This window comes from Meleagris gallopavo, chromosome 30, assembly GCF_000146605.3.
Source record: "Meleagris gallopavo isolate NT-WF06-2002-E0010 breed Aviagen turkey brand Nicholas breeding stock chromosome 30, Turkey_5.1, whole genome shotgun sequence".
NCBI lineage: Eukaryota > Metazoa > Chordata > Aves > Galliformes > Phasianidae > Meleagris > Meleagris gallopavo.
In genome coordinates this window covers 633,634-652,269 of record NC_015040.2, presented here as the reverse complement: position 1 = coordinate 652,269, position 18,636 = coordinate 633,634, and the positions used below count along the sequence as shown (strand labels likewise).

At 44.2% G+C, this 18,636-nt stretch overlaps 1 protein-coding gene across 7 annotated transcripts in view; it reads right to left on the bottom strand.

Moving 5' to 3' along the window:
• RANBP3 (RAN binding protein 3) overlaps positions 1–18,630 on the bottom strand; it is a 40,913-nt gene extending 22,283 nt beyond the window's left edge. For 3 of the 7 annotated variants that reach the window (XM_031557099.1, XM_031557102.1, XM_031557103.1), the window contains exon 1: positions 6,552–6,623. In XM_031557099.1, the coding sequence (XP_031412959.1) occupies positions 6,552–6,608 (57 nt within the window). In that variant the 5' untranslated portion in view covers positions 6,609–6,623. Of the gene's footprint in view, positions 1–799; positions 833–6,551; positions 6,633–9,561; positions 9,618–18,590 lie in introns of those variants that run through there. The other 4 variants (XM_031557100.1, XM_031557101.1, XM_031557104.1 and 1 more) reach the window with 3 other exon arrangements.
• Positions 18,631–18,636: the final 6 nt, after the last annotated feature.

The window sequence follows — 18,636 nt, the reverse complement described above, 5'->3', positions numbered from 1 at the left end:
GTCTGTCTCAATCCTGGAACTTCTGCCTGTATGTTCCAGATATCCAGGCTGGATTTTCTACTTTTAAATGAAAGAGAATATGCAGAGTTTAAAAAGCATTTCTCAACAACACTGTAATTATTATTTTTTAATACTTAGCTTCCAGCAAAAGACACATTGCATAAGATATCTGAGGTGTTACAAAAACACTTGCAGGTCACACTCACTCCATCAGGTGGGCACTCACCAATCAGGACAGCCCTGCCCCAGGGAAATGTTTCAGGCCTCCCTTTGCAGGCTATCACTTGGACTTCACAGCACTGTTTTTACACACAAGCTGCACAACAGAATGGAAAGCCAAGACCACTTCACCTCATACAGAACCATTACAGTGACCCAAATGACTTGACTTCCCTCTATTCAGCTGTTGGAAATCAGGAGCTGTGAGACAAACCAGTAATGCCTGATCTAAATCCCAGCTTGCTCCCCCAGCGTAAGAGCTTCCTTACTCCTTTTCCCTACCTGGAAATCCAGCTAGAGAAAAGTTAGAATTATTTCTCAATAGCAGCTCCTGCAGTTTTGACACATCTCTAATTAACCAAATTACCTTTTCTAAAGGCACCCAACTGTCTTGTAAGAGTGAAAGTGAGCACAGATTAACCAACAAGAGCTCAAGTGCCATCACTGCAGCCTTACACACTGCTTCCTCACACTGTTTCTGGGCCATTACATGCATTGCAGGTGCTACAGACTAATAGACATGAGCCTATGCCAACTTCAGCAAGTTTGGTAGCTGTTGTCTCTCCCAGTTGTTTGGTACCTTGTGAGGACTATTCATTCCAAACTGGGCCCAAAAGGCTCACTCTGGGGCAAGGAAAAGAAGCACATGTCACAGGTGGAGCAGTCTTCACAGGCAGAACTCAGTGAAACACACACAGCACACACAGTCACAATGAGGAATGACGACTCACCTGCACCAGGAAACCACAGCTCACCAAGCAGAAAGGATAAGCCCAACTTTAAAACTGCTCTGAAAGGCTGCACGTAGCAGTCATTCGGTCACCTCATCTTTCCAAAAGTGTTTACCTGCACCATTAGTAGAAATAGCTTACGCTGGAATTACTGAGAGCTTTCTCTATTAAGTACTTGATTTCAAAATTCTCCTTTAGCGTCTTCCTCGGTGCCATTAACCTGCTAAGAACATCACTGGTTGGCATGACAAGCTGCAGATCACAACCAAACAGCATCAGCTGCTCACTTGGTCAAGACACTCCGGCTGGAAAGGAATAAAGGATCCCCCTCCAACTGCTATGAGGCACCACCTCATGTACAGCTGCTCCTCACTCATCCACGAGCCCTGAGCCAGCGCTCAGCTGACACAGTAAACTTCAGATTCATCCTTGATGCACCTTCTGCCACTCTGCCCACTAGGAAGACCCAAATGAATTTCATTTCTACCAACCTTAGAGGGGACTAAGGAGATCACAGATAAACCAAGCAAGTTACGCTGCCTACATTTAGCAGTTACAGACTCCTAGCAGAAGGGATGTGTCCTCCATCCCCTCAGCAGGTTTGCACTTACCCCTGCCAGTTCCTGTTGAATAGGAGCAAGCTGGGCTGCAGTAGGACTCGGGGTATCATTGGCTGAGGCCACAGCAGGAGCAGGAAGATCAGGGTCACACTCCTCAGCTGGTTCTTTGTGACCCCGAGCATGGCGGGGGGACTCAACCTCTCCCTGAGGGTCCTCACCTGAATCCAATAAAGCTTTTTGCTCTGCAGGGGACTGGGAGTAAAAAAAGACAATGTCCCTTCAATGCAAAGGTGCCACCCGATGGAGCAGCCGTCTCAGTGAGAGGACATACTAATCCCTTCCTAAATTACCCTGTTTTAATGGCCTGGCAGAAGAAATTGCTTGCTGCTGAGGCATCAATTAAGATACACTAAGCCCTGCTGACTGAATTAGTTTTCCTCCCCATAGGAAACACCACCTGGGGCAAATGCACTGCTTGGAAGTTGGCTAGAACTGCTGCAGACCCATCAGAGGAGCCCTGCTGCACCCACAGGGCTCAGCTGCACTTCAGGCTGCTCGGGCAGCTAGCTGCTTTAGCACCTGGTCCACAAACAGCAATCAGACAGTACCCATAACTAATTGCACTTTGCTGGTTCTTCTGACCACCTTTGAGAGGAGGTGGGGCTGGTTATAAAGTAACCCACACAAATGTGTTGTTATAACATTCACACAGGACAATATCCTCCCCCATCCATGTGAGGGTGAATACCCTGAAAAGCAACAGAAGTATTTTGTAAATTAAGAAGTCAGTACACCTATCTCAAAGCAGAGCATCATGGAATTCCCAGTCACAGCAGTGGGATTTGTCATTTGCTGTGTTCCCACTTCTGCCACAAACCTTTCAACTTCCAAACGAGCAGCAGTTCATAAACTGGAGGGGTATGAAGTTCTTCATCTGTGACATGGCCTGGTCTTAAACAGGAGCAATGATCAGTAAATGCCATTTGAACAGTGGCGTTATTTCAGTTCCATCAAGTTTTTAAAGATAGTTATTTCTTGTATGATCTAAATATCAAAAAGGTCAAAAGGGAGGGCAACACATTTCAAGTGAAGCTGGGGATGCTGGATTTTCAAAATGCTTGTTTTTAAATAGGAAGCTGTTAATAATAGGCCCAAACACTACCTTAAAACCCCACAGAATGGGAGACGTCTATTACTCTGAGACCCTTTTATTAAGATAAGGCCAACTTTCAAAATTAGGAGTACTCCCACTTCACTTGTAGGAGATCACTTGACCTCTCTTTAAACGGAGACAGCCAGACAAATAAAATGCGAGAATTAAGTTTTCCAAATCACAAACTACTGAAGCAATTTTGTAAGCAGCAGCACCAGAGATGCCGTTTTCCCTCACAGCTCGTGTTGCAGGTCCCCTCCAGTTCTCTTGCTCTCAAGTCCCAACCCCAGCCCACATTTCTCCCAACCCTCTCCCCAGATCAGCAACCAGGCAGCTCAGCTCCCAGCAGCTCCAGCATAGTTGGGTTGGAAGGGACTCTAAGGCTCCCTAGCCCCACTCCTGCTGTGGGCTGGGTGCCTCCCCAGTCTGCCCAGGCCCATCCACAGCCTGGGGCAGCTCCAAGGATGTGGCACCCACAGCTCTGGGCAGTGCCAGGGTCTCACTGCCCTGAGTGAAGAACTTCATCCTTACATCCAACCTCAATCTCCCTTGTTCTAGTTTAAAGCCATTCCCCCTTGTCCTTTCACTATCTACCCACACAAAAACCACTCTCCCTCCTGCTTATAAGTTCCTCTCAGGTACTGGAATGCTGCAACAAAGTCTCCCCAGAGTCTTCCCTTCTCCAGGCTGAACACCCCCAGCTTCCTTGGCCAGTTCTCATAGCAAAAGTGCTCCAACCCTCTGAGCATCTTCATGGCCTCCTCTGGATCTGTTCCAACAGCTCCACATCCTCCTTGTGCTGGGCACCCCAGGAGCAGATGCAGTTCTCCCAGTGGTGCCTCATGAGGGCAGAGCAGAGGGTTCAGTCCCCTTCCTGCCCACTGCCAACCCTCTGCTGATGGAGCTCAGGATACCATTGGCCTTCTGGCTGCAAGCACACACTGCTGGCTTGTGTCAAGCTTTTCATCCGCTAGGACCCTCAGGTCTTCTCTGCAGTGCTGTGCTCAATGAATTCTTCTCCCACTCTGTACATACATCCAGGACTGCCCTGACCCAGCTACAGCACCTTGCACTTGGCCCCACTGAACCTCATTCAGTTCACCTGCACCCATTTTCCAAGCCTGCTCAGGTCCCTTCTGATGGCACCCCTTCTTTCTGTTGCATCTCCCACACCACTCAGCTTGCTGCCATCACCAGACTTGCTGAGGGTGCACTCGATCCCACTTCTTCGCCATTACGAAGATGCTGATGAGCAATGGTCCCAAGATGGACCCTGGTCACCACTTGTCACCAGTACCCATGTGTACACAGATCCACTGACCATAACCCTCTGGCAGCAATCACAAACACCAAGGTTGAAAAAGACCCACAGGATCACCCAAGTCCAATCATCCACCTATCACCAGGTCTCCCTAAACCACGTCCCTCAACACAAAATCCAAATGTTCCTTGAACACCTCCACGGTCGGTGACTCCACCACCTCCCTGGGCAGCCCATTCCATGCCTGACCACTCTTTCAGAAAAGCACTATTTCCTAATGTCCAGCCTTGAGTTAACTGGACAGCTTGCGTTAACTGGATCCGGACAGGTTCCAATTCTCAAACACAAACTGTTTTGGTATTTAAGCCTCCACTCCATTTGCCAATAGTGAGCAGAACCGCAAGCTTCCACAGACACCGGGAGTTCAAAGACCACCATCCTTGTACATGGACCAAACCAACCTTGGGGTGAGCTAACTGTCACCAGGGGTCAATGGAACAACTGGGAAACTGGACAGACACTGAGGTAACGATGTCTGGGAAAGATTTAGTGCCTTTAAGACAACAAATAGTGCATAAGAAAGGTTACAGAAGCATTCCCACATGAAAAATAGCTAAATGGCTTTGGATTCTTCAGAAATAATACACAATTTCTGGGGAACAGGAATACAGATCTGGAGCAAATGCCGAGACTTTCACAGCACAAGAGCTGAAGAACTAAAAATAGCCATTAATGCAATCACCCCTTTTGCAGGAAAATCTGATTCCAAGATGAGTGTTCCTTAACCAAATTCACAAAAATGTATTTTTTAAAATGTACGTATCAAGTGGAACAAAGCTACTGCAAGTGGCCAGACTATGCTAACAGGATATGACTTACATTACAGAAGGCAAATCTGACAAAGGCCTCAAGAATTTCTCCTATCAGAACTCCAAGACATTTATGCAACTGTTCTCAGAAAAGCACATTCAAAAGAAACCAGACTCCCTCAAAACTCATGTTAGTCTTCAGCCATGCCCACTATCAGACATATTTGCTAATCTCTTCACTTCAGAAATAACATTAGCAAGTCAATTACAGCACATCACCTTGCTCAGCCAGATGAAACTAGAATTATTTCACTAAAATAAACAAAAATAAAACATTCAGACTAAATACACAGAAGACTGCCTGGAGACCCTGCTTCTGCTGGATTATAGGACATAGTGAAAGAGACATGGAAAAATACAGAAATTAATGTGATGCAAAATGCCACACAGGGAAGGAAGTAACCTTCCTTTTAAGCGAAGACTGGGTAAGCGTTCTTAAATCAGCCTGGTTTTACCCCCAGTTCTTAAGTTCATACGCCACGCAGGGCTCCTTCCCTCATCTTCCCCATCCACACCCAGCAGCCCACAGAGACACCTCCCACTTGCCCAATCTTTTCCTGTTTCAGGAGCTGAACTCACTGACGTCTTCAAAAGCTTTCATACACCACCCTCCTCATATTCCTCTAATGCTTTGCCTTCTACAACAGTCACAAGCTCATTTATGATTGTTCTTTCCATTGCAGCAGCACATACACAACTTAAGCACCACTTTTAAGCACACTGACTTACAGCACGGTTCAGTTAGCTCTACCTGACAGAACTTGAAGCCATGCTGTGGCTGCTAAGACAGCCTGCAAAATGATATTGGTGCCTCTCCCTCAAGTTACTTCCTCCACAATTTTTCTCTAACACCAGCCAAACCCAACAGGTCAAATCCACAACAAGAGTAATGGCTCATAACTGCTCCTCAAAACACCAAAAAACAAGCATTTCCAAATCACACAAAATCCAATTTAGACTTCACCACTTGTGCCCTGACCAACTTCCACATTTTTATGCTCAGGCACATGCTCTTGCTTTCCAGACTACACAGGAGTGCCACCATTTTCAGAACGTGTGGAGCTGAAAAGTCTATTATTAACGCTCCACAGTTAAGACCTAGATAACAGATTCAACATCTGAAGGATGTAAATCCTTGCTCATTCTACAACTAACCCTTAACCTTTATGACAGCTGCCACTCACCCCTTTAGCACTGCATTGTTTTGTAAGGCCATTCAGGATGGAATGTGACCCAAGAACACAAACTGCCCTTCTTCAGAGTCATCCTTAGAATCCTTCCAAAAGTGCTCAGAAAAGCACGCTGTAGCTCATGTGTAAGTTACCACCATAGATAATGGAGTAAAAGTGATGTGTTTTGCTTAACATAATGAGATTGGGACTTTATTCTGCTTTTGGATCTTAACAGCTATGAGTCCTCAAAAGCTGATGCAATTTTCCAACCAGTGTCAGCAACAGAAGCTCCATTTTTTCAGATAAAGGGCTGTCAATATATTAAGCAGCAAGATAATTGGATGCCATCATTCAGATACAAAGCTGAAGGAAAACTGAAAAATAGTTCTTACAAGAAATTAAGGAGGTAAGAAATAATGGAGATGTGGATTCAAGAGATGTGGAAACAGCAGACAGCAATGAGTAAAGAAAAGTTCTAAACAAAGTCTGAAAGGACTGAATAAGCGATAATTAAAATGCAAGGCCAATTATAAAGGAGTGCACGAGCCACCACTACGCTGTCTAATTTATTTCCCAACAGACCTACCTGGTCTGCTGCTTGCACCAACTCCTCAGAGCATCCAGAGTCACTGCGCAGAGCCATTCCTGCTCCTCCTGGAGACAGCAACTGTCTCAGGGAACAAAAAGGCTCCTAAGTAAGCATGGACTAGCCATGGGCATCCAGCTTCATGCTGCCACTGTGTGCTACCACAAAACTTAGTTAAAAGACCCACAATTTGCTCACTGAAAGCTGAATTAAGACATCATTCTGAGCCACCACTGCGTGCACTCTGCAAAATCTGATCAGTTACTGAACTGCATACAAACCTTGTATGTCAACTAACTTAAAATTATTTTCTAAGTGTTACTCCAGGAAAAACTCCTCTGTTAACAGATGTCCAACAGCATCAACACAACACGGTACCTCCATCAGTTCCTAACACAATTCTGCTCTGTGCCTGCATGTTGTTTGTTTCAGCCATGGGCCTCCATACATCCCATCAAGATGGCACACAACATCCACAGCAGTAGCTACAGAGATGAAATCAGATCTTCCTCCCCAGAATCCTGGATCACAGAGTTGTTGGAAGGGACCCTGTGGTGGGCTGGTGGCTCCCCACCACATCAGGCTGCCCAGGGTCCCATCCAACCTGGCTTTGGGCAGCCCCAGCAACAGGGAACCCACAGCTTCTCTGAGCAGCAGTGCCAGGGCCTCACCGCCCTCTGAGCAAAGAATCTCCCCTCTTCTAGTTTAGAGCCATTCCCCTTTCTCCTCTCACTATCTGTCCATGAAAAGTTGGTCCCCATCCTGCTCCTAATTTCCCTACTTCAAGTACTGGATGGCCACAACAGGGGTCTCCCTGGAGCCTTTTCTCCTCCAGACTGAACCACCCCAACTCTCAGCTCTCAGCAGAGGTGCTCCAGCCTTCTGAGCATCTTCATGGCACTCCTCTGGATACATTCCCACAGCCCCACATCTCTTCTATGCTGGGAGCCCAGTACTGCAGGTGGAGCCTTACGAGGGCAGAACAGAAAAAACAACCCCCCTCCCCCCCCACTGCCATCCCTCTGTTGGTGCAGCTCAGGATACTGCTTGGCCTTCAGGATGCAAACATGCACTGCTGTCTCATGCTGAGGATCCTCTCCACCAGTCTGAAGAGACATTAAATCTGCAGTTCTTTAAGATTCTTCATGAATATTTTCTTGAAGCCAGAGCCCTTCATGCAGCCCAACATGACCCAACACTGGAGGTCTGCCCTCCGTGTAGATGCTACACAAAGAAACAAGCTCTCAAGACCTGCAAATTTCATGCTGAAGAAGCAGGCCAGCAAAGGAATGACACAGTAGCACGGTGCTCTGCATAGGCTGCACATTAAGATCACCACTTCCAATCCAACCATGGAAGCACTGCCAAGCTGAAGGACACACAAGAAGAAAATGTTCCTGTGCAATTCAGAAGGAACTTCAGGAACAGCCACAGCTGTGATCAGGAGCTCCTAGAAGGAAAGGCGAACCAAACTAATGCCCCCTCTACTCTTAAAAATGTGTAAAGTTGTCACTGTAAAAGCTAATAGGAATGAATGTCTCAAAAGTACCATTTACTGTAGGATATATGTAGCTCTGTCAACCAATATTAGAAAAAAAAACAGTAGATCTATTCCTTTCTAATCTGATGAAAGACTTCAAGCACCTGCTGATGAACGTGCTTACTAAACCCACGAGAAAGCTCAGGCCTGGCACTTGTTCCAAACCAAGAGAACCTACCAATTACAGACAGTGCAATATTTCTCCTCAAACATTTGAGAGGATATTTTGGTTGCACAGATGACAACTCAACCATTCAAAAAGACTTCTCTCAAAACAGTGTTTGCACTTTTGAGGAAGTTTATTGTGAAAGACTGGCTATGATGTGGGACTTCCCACATGTAAGAGCTGCTGAAGCCATGAGGCAGTGACACCTGATATTCTCTGGGGCAAGAGAACACGGCTACACATCTGCTGATCCCCATCAGCTCCTGCTTAAGAAAGGGTAACCTTGATTATTATTATTTTCCAAATGTTGACATCTTTTACTCATTATTCACCAGGCACAATTTTAATACAGCCATTTCTTTATATTTTCCCCCAAAAATTAGTTCTCAAGATCAGAAATTAGCAGACTTACCATTTGAACACAACAATGCAAGAACAGCTACCTTAGCACTCATGCACACCATTCTGCGTCTCAGTTTCAAAGTGACAAGGCATGCAACCTACACTGCACCCTGCCTGCATACATAGTTCTCCTTTACATCTATTTCCATTTAGTAAAAATTTCCACTCAAGGGAAGGCCCCACTTCTTCCTTCAATGCTGCCATTCCCCTCCTGAGCCCTGCTCCTCCTGCAGGCACACACAAGCTCTACAGGGACACCCTGAGTAGTGGGTTGCTCAGGTGGCTTCCAAGGATCTCCAAGGAGACTCCATTACCTTCCTGGTGTGCACAGCTCACAGTGCTCCTGGAACTCAGAGGGAGCCTCTGGGCTCTGCTTTGTGCTCAGTGCCTCTCATCCTGCCCACCCCAGCACTTCCACTGCCCAGCAGACTGTGGCACAGCTCTTACCTCAACACTGCTGCTTCAGATTCAAAGGCAGGGGACAGGCACACACAGGTAGAGGGATTACCAAAGAAACTGGACACATCACAGCTTACTGCACAAGGATACATGATATACAAATACATTGATGTGTAAAGCAATAATCTAGACCATGGGTTTTCTTTCTTTGCTTATTATCAGAAAACCACAAGCACTCCTTGGCCACCTGTTCTTTCAAGGTACAGCTTTGAAGATAGTTTCCTCAATTTGGTCTGCTTTCTGTCTGAAGAGCTACCCACCTCATGGCATCATCATCCCTCTCCCCACCTGCATCCCTCTGCTTCACCCTCTGCCTTCTTATAGTGTTAATGCTCCATTGTCCATCTTCACCTTCAGAAGAACACAAGTGACTTCTCACCAAGAAACGTGAATTAGGGCTACAGGATGAACAGCAATAATATACATCATCAGCATCTCCTTACCTTCTGTGCTTTATCCTTCTGAAATACAAAGACAGGTGGAGCAATGGCAGGTTTTTCTGCAAAAAGAAAAATTGTTGTTTTTTCCAACCACATTAATTATTAACTAATATGACAGTGTTATGATCTATGAAACTTTTACAGAAAAAACTTCAAGAATATAATTACGTTTCAGTTACACAAGTTGCTTCTACTGCTTTCCAGCAAGATGTAATTATTATAAGAACTTGATCTTGAAAAGGCAGAAGTGTATTAAGAACAGAAATACAACTGACAGAACTATACCCAAATGCTGCACAGATTCTCTGTTCTCTCCAGGCCTATTTCAGAGCAGCCCTTCCATCCTATGGAGTACATCAGCAGCAAGAGGCTCTTTGCTGAGAGTGTAACTCTTGAACACATATAAGTGTTGTCAGCAAAAGCTCTTCCTTTCTCACAGTACTGCACCAATGCAGTAGATAAGACACAGGACAAGGGGAAATGGCTTTACACTAGAAGAGGATAGAACTAGGTTAGACGTTGGGAAGAAATCTTTTACTCAGAGAGTAGGAAGGATATCTACAGATAAGCAATTGCACCCAACTATTTACAAATAAACAATTTAAACCAAACATCCTACATACATTATTAGAGGTACCAGCCTTACGTGTGCAACTGGAAAAGCAGATCTGCTGCCTATCTGAAGTTCAGATTGAAACATTAACTGGATATGCTTCTAAATACACCTAACATTCAGTTCAAGAGCAAAGTGAATTTCTGGAATGAATGCTTGTTTTCCATTGCCCTTAATGATGCCAAAACAAGGGGGTAGGGTGTGAAGAGGAGAAATGGGTTTTCTTCAACCTTAACCAAGTGATTTCATGTGATGGTATTCAAAGAAACTGGATGCATACCCTGCTCCATGCTCACATGGCTGAGCATGAGGACAGCATTTCAGTCTGTCTTCAGAGTGAGACACTGCTCCAGGAGAGGAATGCAGGGGGAGCTGTACCTGGGCTGACTTCTCTGCTAAAGCTCCATCGTGGCAATTATTTGGTTCTATGAACAAGATTAGGCACTTCACAGGACTAAAGGTTTAAGAACAGCTATTAGGTCAGTGGTGGTAAAAAAGCAAAACGATTCCTGGCAAACAAAATAATTACTCTAAGAACTCTACGTTACTTGAGGGTGGATTTTCCACTCTTCTAAGAGCCTTATCCAGAAATAATAAAACCACTGTAACTGAATCAACCAAATCTACTGAATCTCATACCTAAATGCTGCACCTGCCCCAAAAGCAGAGTCTATGGCAATATAACAGCTCCTTCTGGAGGAAGAAGCCACATCCCCACAAGGCAGGGACAATTCTGGATTCCCTTGTGGCCAGGTTTGGCTCATGCAGGGAGGAAGAGCTTACAACTTATGATCCTTCCCTTCAGGCTGATGAAAAAAAAGCATTTAAAGCATTTTAATATTAATTAATGATGCAACTACAGCGACAGCTCTGCTCACCACCACCCCATTGCAGCAGGCCCATTCTTCACCACAGATCCAAGATCTACAACGCTGCTGAGGAGGTGAGTGCCCTGCTATAACGTTACGCAACTGTTTAGCAGGGAATGCTTTTGCTTGCACTATATCAGCATCATTTTTTTTAGAGGTTAACCAATATTGTGTGCTTAATTCCATTTCTGTTGCACGTACATAAAGCCTTTAAAGACGTGACTGCATTTCTCATAGACTCACTTCTCTGAGAAGCACGAAAGGCCTGCTCTTTATATTGAAAAATACAAGCAGTGTTGGTAATTATATAAAGAACATCCTTCGCTTTGTGTCCCTTCTGAGTTCTGCACCAAGACCACATGGAAGAGCTCGCTTCGTTTCAGCCCAAGGCAAGAGAGGAGCACTGCATTTCCTGATGTGACCTTCAGAACACGCTGCACATTTTCTGAGCTTCTCTGAGGAAGCACTTTCAGTAAAGGCTTTAAGACAAAGGCATTATTATCATGGATCACTCACTACCTCACTTGTTATAAAATCAAAAACAAGAGCACAAGTGCTGTTCTCCCTGAATGCATTTAGGTACACACCATATTAATGAGAGGTAATACTTGAAGTTGCCCTTGTCAAAGCACTTGGACTCTGCACAAGTCCTTTTCCATACCGCTTTTCAGTAAACAGGACAAAACCAATCCCTTGCAGGACATTCTCTATTATTCCAGATATCTGCCTCAAACCAAACCCCTGCTGCAGAACCACCTCACTGACATTCCAGATTCAAGAACCATTATATTTCTCCTCCTCCCCTTCCCTTCCCCCCAGGCGCTTTTCCCAGTCACTACCACCACAGAGGTGACAAATTTTGCCTCAGTTCTATTCTTCTCCAAGACTGATCTCACCTTTTCCTGCGCTGAAAAAGATTTACTGGATGAGTGACCAGTGCAAGCACAAGCCATATTTCCACATCAAGGTAGGGTGCTTCCGCTCCACCAGGCGTGGTAGGGTTTATGCACAGCAAAACAGAGCTACAGCCATTTCACTGTCAAGTCATCAACAATCAATATGCCTTGTGTATTACCACAAATACACAGACACACTATTAAAGCTAGTCGTCAGCTCGCTTCACAGGCCTTGAAAACCAAATCAGAGGCTACTCCCTCAACTGCTCAGAGGTATCACATCTTCACATCATGCATTCCATTAATTGAGGTTTTTATTTCTTTCACTCTGATGCATGACTACATACAGCTGTGTCTGAGGCTACAAGGTCAGCCATGCTCCCTCCAACTAGAGGAAATGTGACCTCATTTCACCCCTCCAACAGCTGACATCCACACAACCATAGGAGTTGAGTGTTATTTTTAAAATACAAAGTTCCAAGCCTTCACCGCAGCATGAAGTGCCCCATAGCTGAAAAACCCAACAAATATTCTGAGTGCACAAATATAAAAAACATGTCTTTATGAATCCATTTTTGATGGCACCTACAGCACTGCAAATATTTTCTTTGGAACTTCACTCCAAATTACATTTAGAAGTGCAGCAGTGTCTGACTGCATGGAAACCAGGCAAGCAAGCCCTTGCTTGGATCTACAAAGTGCAGTGCATACAAGCTGAAAACACAAGCCTCGACTTGAGCTCATTGTAATACATGAATGGAGAGAAAATTTGATCATACCCACAAACAATAAAGTGTTAACAAGGATAAGGCCAATTAAACTGTTAACTCATGAAAGAGATTCAGAGTGATAATTATCGTATATCTGCACATGAACTGCAATGCACTACAGAAATTGTTTTAAGGCAATGTTACAATTCTTACCACATAATACATTTTCTGAATCTCAACTTCCAGAGGATATTTTGATACCCAGAGGATTTTCTGGGGGGATGACATTGAGGAAGAGATGCTGAGAGAACAGAAAATAAGCTGAGAGGAGCCCCTCCCCAGGAGCACAGGGTCCTTGCTTTGCCAGCTGCCCTGTAAGAGCACTTGTCTATGAGCAGGAACTCTTCACTTTCATTCCCAGCTCCCCCAAGTCTTCTTTAGTACATTACAGTCTATTGAAATCTAGAAATTCAGGATATTTCTGTTGAAGCGAGGATTTCCTGCATTGTTTGAGACCACTGAGTTATGTGCTTGTTCTGCTCCTTGGGGGATGTGCATGGGGAAGAATCTTCACACATCTCTTCCCCATGTATGTTGTATCTGTTTACTATGCTAACATGGCTGCAGACCCCAGGAATACATGGCAGCAAACAGATGCACACAAATCAGCACATAAGCAGAAAGGAGAAAAAAAATGAGTTGATGTGGAAATATAAAGGTACTTCTCCACAGGTTTAAAACATCAAGCACACATCAGGCAGTGAAATAACACTCCTCAGAAAATGTTCCCATCACCTCCAGTGCTCCAGGCCCCGGTCCTTACAGGAGAGGCACGACACATTAAGAAAGCCCAGTAGTAACATCCTGAAAGACCAGGGGACAGACACTGATTTTCATGGACGTGTTATAATTTGCTTTCATTCCTCCACTTTCCACCTCAAAGCACTCCAAGTTCTAAAGAAGAGTTGAATTAACCCTCCAAGGAGCAGCACAGAGCCTTCTCAACTCCTCCCTTACTTACACTTTTCTGCTCTGTCTCAGAAAAACTAGCTCTATCTTTTCTCCAGGATGGCTTAGCTCATTAACAGAATTATCAAATAACAGCTCATTTCAGAATTGAAATAAGACACAACCCTTCTGTTACAGCTGCCAGAGCCCAGCCTACACCCAACCCACAGCAGCATATTCTTTCCAGCTCAGCCAGTGGGAGCAGGATGGGCACCAAAATGGAGTAAAGCCAATGCACAAATGACCAGCAAAACCAGCTGACAATCACCTAAAAAAGAGCATACGGGGGAAAAAAAAAGGCTGAGGGGGATCCCTACAGACTGGGCTATGGGGAAGCACCAATATGCATCCTTGTAATGGCTGGGTGTGAGATGAGCATGCTCCACCAAACCAGCTGCAGAAGAACTACAGTGCTGTTAAGAATGAAAGGAAAAAATGACTATTCAGATGTTTCAGAAGGTTTTCTTTACCCTTCCATCAGATCTGGGCAAAAATGAGTATTCAAAAATATCTGGAAAAATAAAAACAAATGGGCAAAAAAGAAAAGCACATTAGTTGCAAACAGAATTAAGTGCTGGTTATATGGATTGTAAGATTCTCTCAGCATACCTTACTTCCTTAGCACCCAATCTGCTCTTCCTGCCTGCTTTGATGCCACTCAAAACAACTATGAAATACCAACTGAATTATACACATATAGAAGCCCATACAGTATCAAATCTGGAAAATAACTGCAGGTGTTCTCTTCATACTACAGTATGGAAAAGTGGTGGAACCTAAATCTGTGTCAGCTAAAGAATATTCAACGGCAACAGCTTAGAAAGGAAAAAAAGATGTTCTGAAGAATGCAGGTAAGCAGAAGATACTTGATTTGAGAACACAGCCACGCAAAGACTTTCAATTCCTTTAAGGAATAAACTCGTGTGCACAATCAGATATAATGCAGCTGTACAATTCCCCACAGACAAATGTCTCTCCGACATTCCCCAATGAAAAGCCACCTGGTAAAATAAAGATACATTTGAAAAAACAGTACTCACTAAAATAACTTCTTCCTTGCTTTAAAAGCTTCTGCTGAATGAAATCAAATGTAGGATTGTTACTGCTATAACATTTGATAGTTTAGGGACCGTGTAAAGAAAAAATAAGTTGTGTAGCAAGCAGAAAGAAATGCTTGTCCATAGGCAGGGACTTTGCACAGGAAGCCTTTGCACAGGAAGCTTTGGCCACTGCCATCTCAGAAGTAACTTTTTGATCACCATGGGTGCCAGCTCAGAACAGAAGGACAAGTTCTTTTGACTAAAGGCTGAATCTAAATCTAAAATAACTCAAGGTTAAATTTAAATTATGCTTATTTCAGCAAAAATATTATCCCACCTAAATACCATGCAAGTTACTCAAAGCAGAAGGATCAGGCCAGAAGGATGAGCTAAAAAAGAGACCCAGCATTTGTTGTTTTACAGAACTGCAAAGGGGCAGATAACAAAACAAGACTCTTTTCCAATAGCTATGAATAGACTGAAAGCAAGAAGAAAGCTACGAAGCCAACAGCTGATCACTGAAAAAGACCCAACAAGCAAAGTCCAATCATACTTAACAACACTGGATCATTCACATCCAGAGTTCACCAATGAAGTCATGGTGAATACAAATTACAACAGGATGGTGGGGGAAAAAGGGGGAAAAATATGCTTCTAGATACTTCTGCCTTATTTTGAGAGCTCTGCTTTCAAGATGTAAAGCATGTGACAGACTGGTTCATCTTCAAACCCTTTTTGTCTCTGATCATATGAACAAGCAGGCAACTTCTACAAAGCAGTGCCACAGCTAGTGTGGGAACGTAGAGTGCTTTTTACATATCTAAGATTAATTAGAAAATTTTTTACCATTTTTAAAGCACAAGCCTCTTGTATCTGCAAAGAAGGTATTCTCTCATCTCCCAAGCCCTGGTGGCATCAGCAGGTTTCCCTCTGCTTTAGGTAGTTTCATTTCAGCTACTTAACATAAAGCAAATGTTACATATCAGGAAAGGGGAAAAAATAAAGTAGCTTATCCTCAGCAGATGAGAAACTGGTGAGGAAATCCAACTATTTTGCAGTGGAGTTACTTACAGAGCACTCCAAAACAACAAATTGCTGCAGTTCACAGACAGTTACCTCGTAAAATAAAATTGCTTGGTTCCTACAGAAGTGCCAGAGCTTGCCAACACGGGGAGTGCAGCACAGGCACCCACTGCTCAGGAAATGGGAAGGAAGCAATCACACACTGGCCCTGAGAAAAGCTTATATCTCGTCAGTGACTGAAAAGAAATAATTCATGCTCAACACGAAGAGATCCTATCACCCAAAGCACAGACACAGGAGAAAGTAAGTCATATACAAATGCTGAGTTGTACATTAACTACAAGTTAATGAGAAGAGCATTCAGGTTGAAGTGCCCAAGAGGAAGCTTTCCAGTTCTCCATCATATGTCACGGACAGATTTGTGGATAACAAGTGCCAGTTTTAAATCATGATCCAGCTAAAAAAAATAGATCACTGAATGTCACATCAAAGACAATTCCTAATATCATTCAATCCCTATTTTATATGATAACAGTTGTGTATATAATTCCAAAATATTCCAGAACTGCTTTTCAGAGCTTCACAATGCCAATCCCCCAAGCCTTCATTCCAACCTTTAATGCAACTTCCAACAGCTGGAGAGGAGCTCGTCTTCTCCCCTTCATTAGCACCACACAGCAGCTCACCTCCCTCCTGGCAGGGTTCGATTCCAAGACCAGGATCTGTTCTTTGGAAACTTCGTAATGGAAGTAACTTGGGAAGGTGCCATTTGGACCACCTCATTCTTCACAACCCTCCTCAGAAGAGGACCCCTCCCTAAATCCAACAACTTTGTGCCAGGATGCAGCTTGCCATTAAGCCACTACCAAGGGATACAGGTGCAGCTTCACCAACACAACAGAGAAGGAAAGGTAATTTAAAGGAAAATTTTAATGGAACAAATGGATTGAGGCAGTTCTGAATCCATAAAGCTACGAAGAAATGGATCACAGGCCGTCCATTAAAACAGCTTAAAGGACATTGGTAGAATACTTAGAAGCTAAGTCACCACTGAGGTGTTAAGACAAAAAACTCAGAACCTGGGAAGTAAAACTAACCAGCATACTGTCGGAAAAGGAAAAAAACTATGAATAAATAGAAACAAAGGAGTGCCACAGTAAAAGCATCATACTGAATGATTTCTGTATGTGTGAGCAGAAAGGATATGAGCAGAACAGACCAAAAGACAGAGGAAGGTTCACTGCAGAACTCAGATGGATAAGATCCCAAGCAAGTTTCACTTGCAGGAACCAACAAGAAAAGCTATTGCTTAAGCATGCTAAGGAAAAACAATCTGCAAAAAGTGACCAAAACCACTTTCTACATATTTGTGCCTAATATGTGTCAAGAACTAATTAGCGTCACACTTCATTATGAGCTATGGTTGAGAAAGTGCTGCTGTACTGCCCGATTTGTTTTAACCACACGTGAACATTTAGCCACCAAACACTTGAAACAAAAAGACCAATGTGAAGTAGAAGGTTGAAGAAATATTAGTAAAGAAACAGTTCCCCAGGTATGGGGAAATAGGACATTCACACACAGGCCAGAAAAATCTAACAGGAACATGCTTAAGAATGAGGAGAAAGCGATGAAAGTCACCATGGAGCATCACTGAAATATCAGAGACCACAAACAATGCAAACAGAAAGATTACTGATGCACTGACTTCCTGCAGAAGGATGCCATTACCATAAGCACATGTGGTTGCACTGCTGTGCAAAAAAATCAGATACTTCAGAAATGGAACCAGTGAAAAGAAAGCTAAGACCAGAAAACGCATCCAACTACATCAGAACTGAGCTGGTCCTGCTCAACCTCAAGGCAGTTGTTCTTGAGAGAATATAACGGGGAAGGATGAAGATGATAATCCTGGAAGCAGACGTGAGCTAAAGAGATCTGCAGGTGAGGGGACTCACTGGAGTTAGGGAAGGGTCTGAAGAGAGAAAGAGGAAGAAAGATGAGATGAAAACATACAGATGATACCACATTGTGATTCTTGTTTTCCCTCATAGAAAGGCTACAAGATTGTGCAGATATACAGGGCTAGGAGCATAAACACAAGGCAAGGCAGTACCAGATGATGAATGCTGATAACTTAGGACAGGACTTCCAGTTGAATGTTTCCCTTTCAAATTGGGAAGTAAAGTGAAGGGCTTGCATGAGCCACAACAGCCATTCCCAAACTTCTGGTGCTAAAAGAACACCATGGGACATCAAAATTCATTATAAGGTCCTACATACCATCATCAAGTTTCTCACCAATCATCATAACATATTTTACTGCTGCTCACACAACTACTTATTGTGCCTTCCTGAGTACTGACAGCATCTCTTCAGCTGGGGAGCCAACAGCCCCACATGCATCAGAGGATTCACCCAATACCTTCAGTGTAACGCTGTGGTCAGTTGCAGGCAGGATCCTGTCCAAAAGTTACACCTACCGTAGATACTTCCTGCTGTAGGATATTAACATCAGAACTATAAACACCACTGGTACAAAGCCTGAGCATCAGGAAAGTCACTGAAAGAAAGCACCATGTATTCTGCCTCCTTCAGCACATTCAACTACTTCTGTTAGGATGAGAAAGGAGCTGCACCCACCACCCCCAGGCATCGCTCCTGAGGTTGGGACTCTGGGAGAAATGCTGCAGGCTGAGCTGGGCCCACCGGGGGCTGCCCAACCTGCTGATACCCGGTGCCACTTAAGCAGCAGCCTGCACCCCTTGGAGCTGAACCCTCACACACTACCCCCGTACACCCACAGCACTCCAACTCGTCAGAGTTCTTTACTCCCAAGCTTTTTAAGCCAAGAAACGTCGTTTACACCTCACCCGGCCGCACACAGCGGCCCCAAGGGCTCCCCGTGCCAGAGGGACA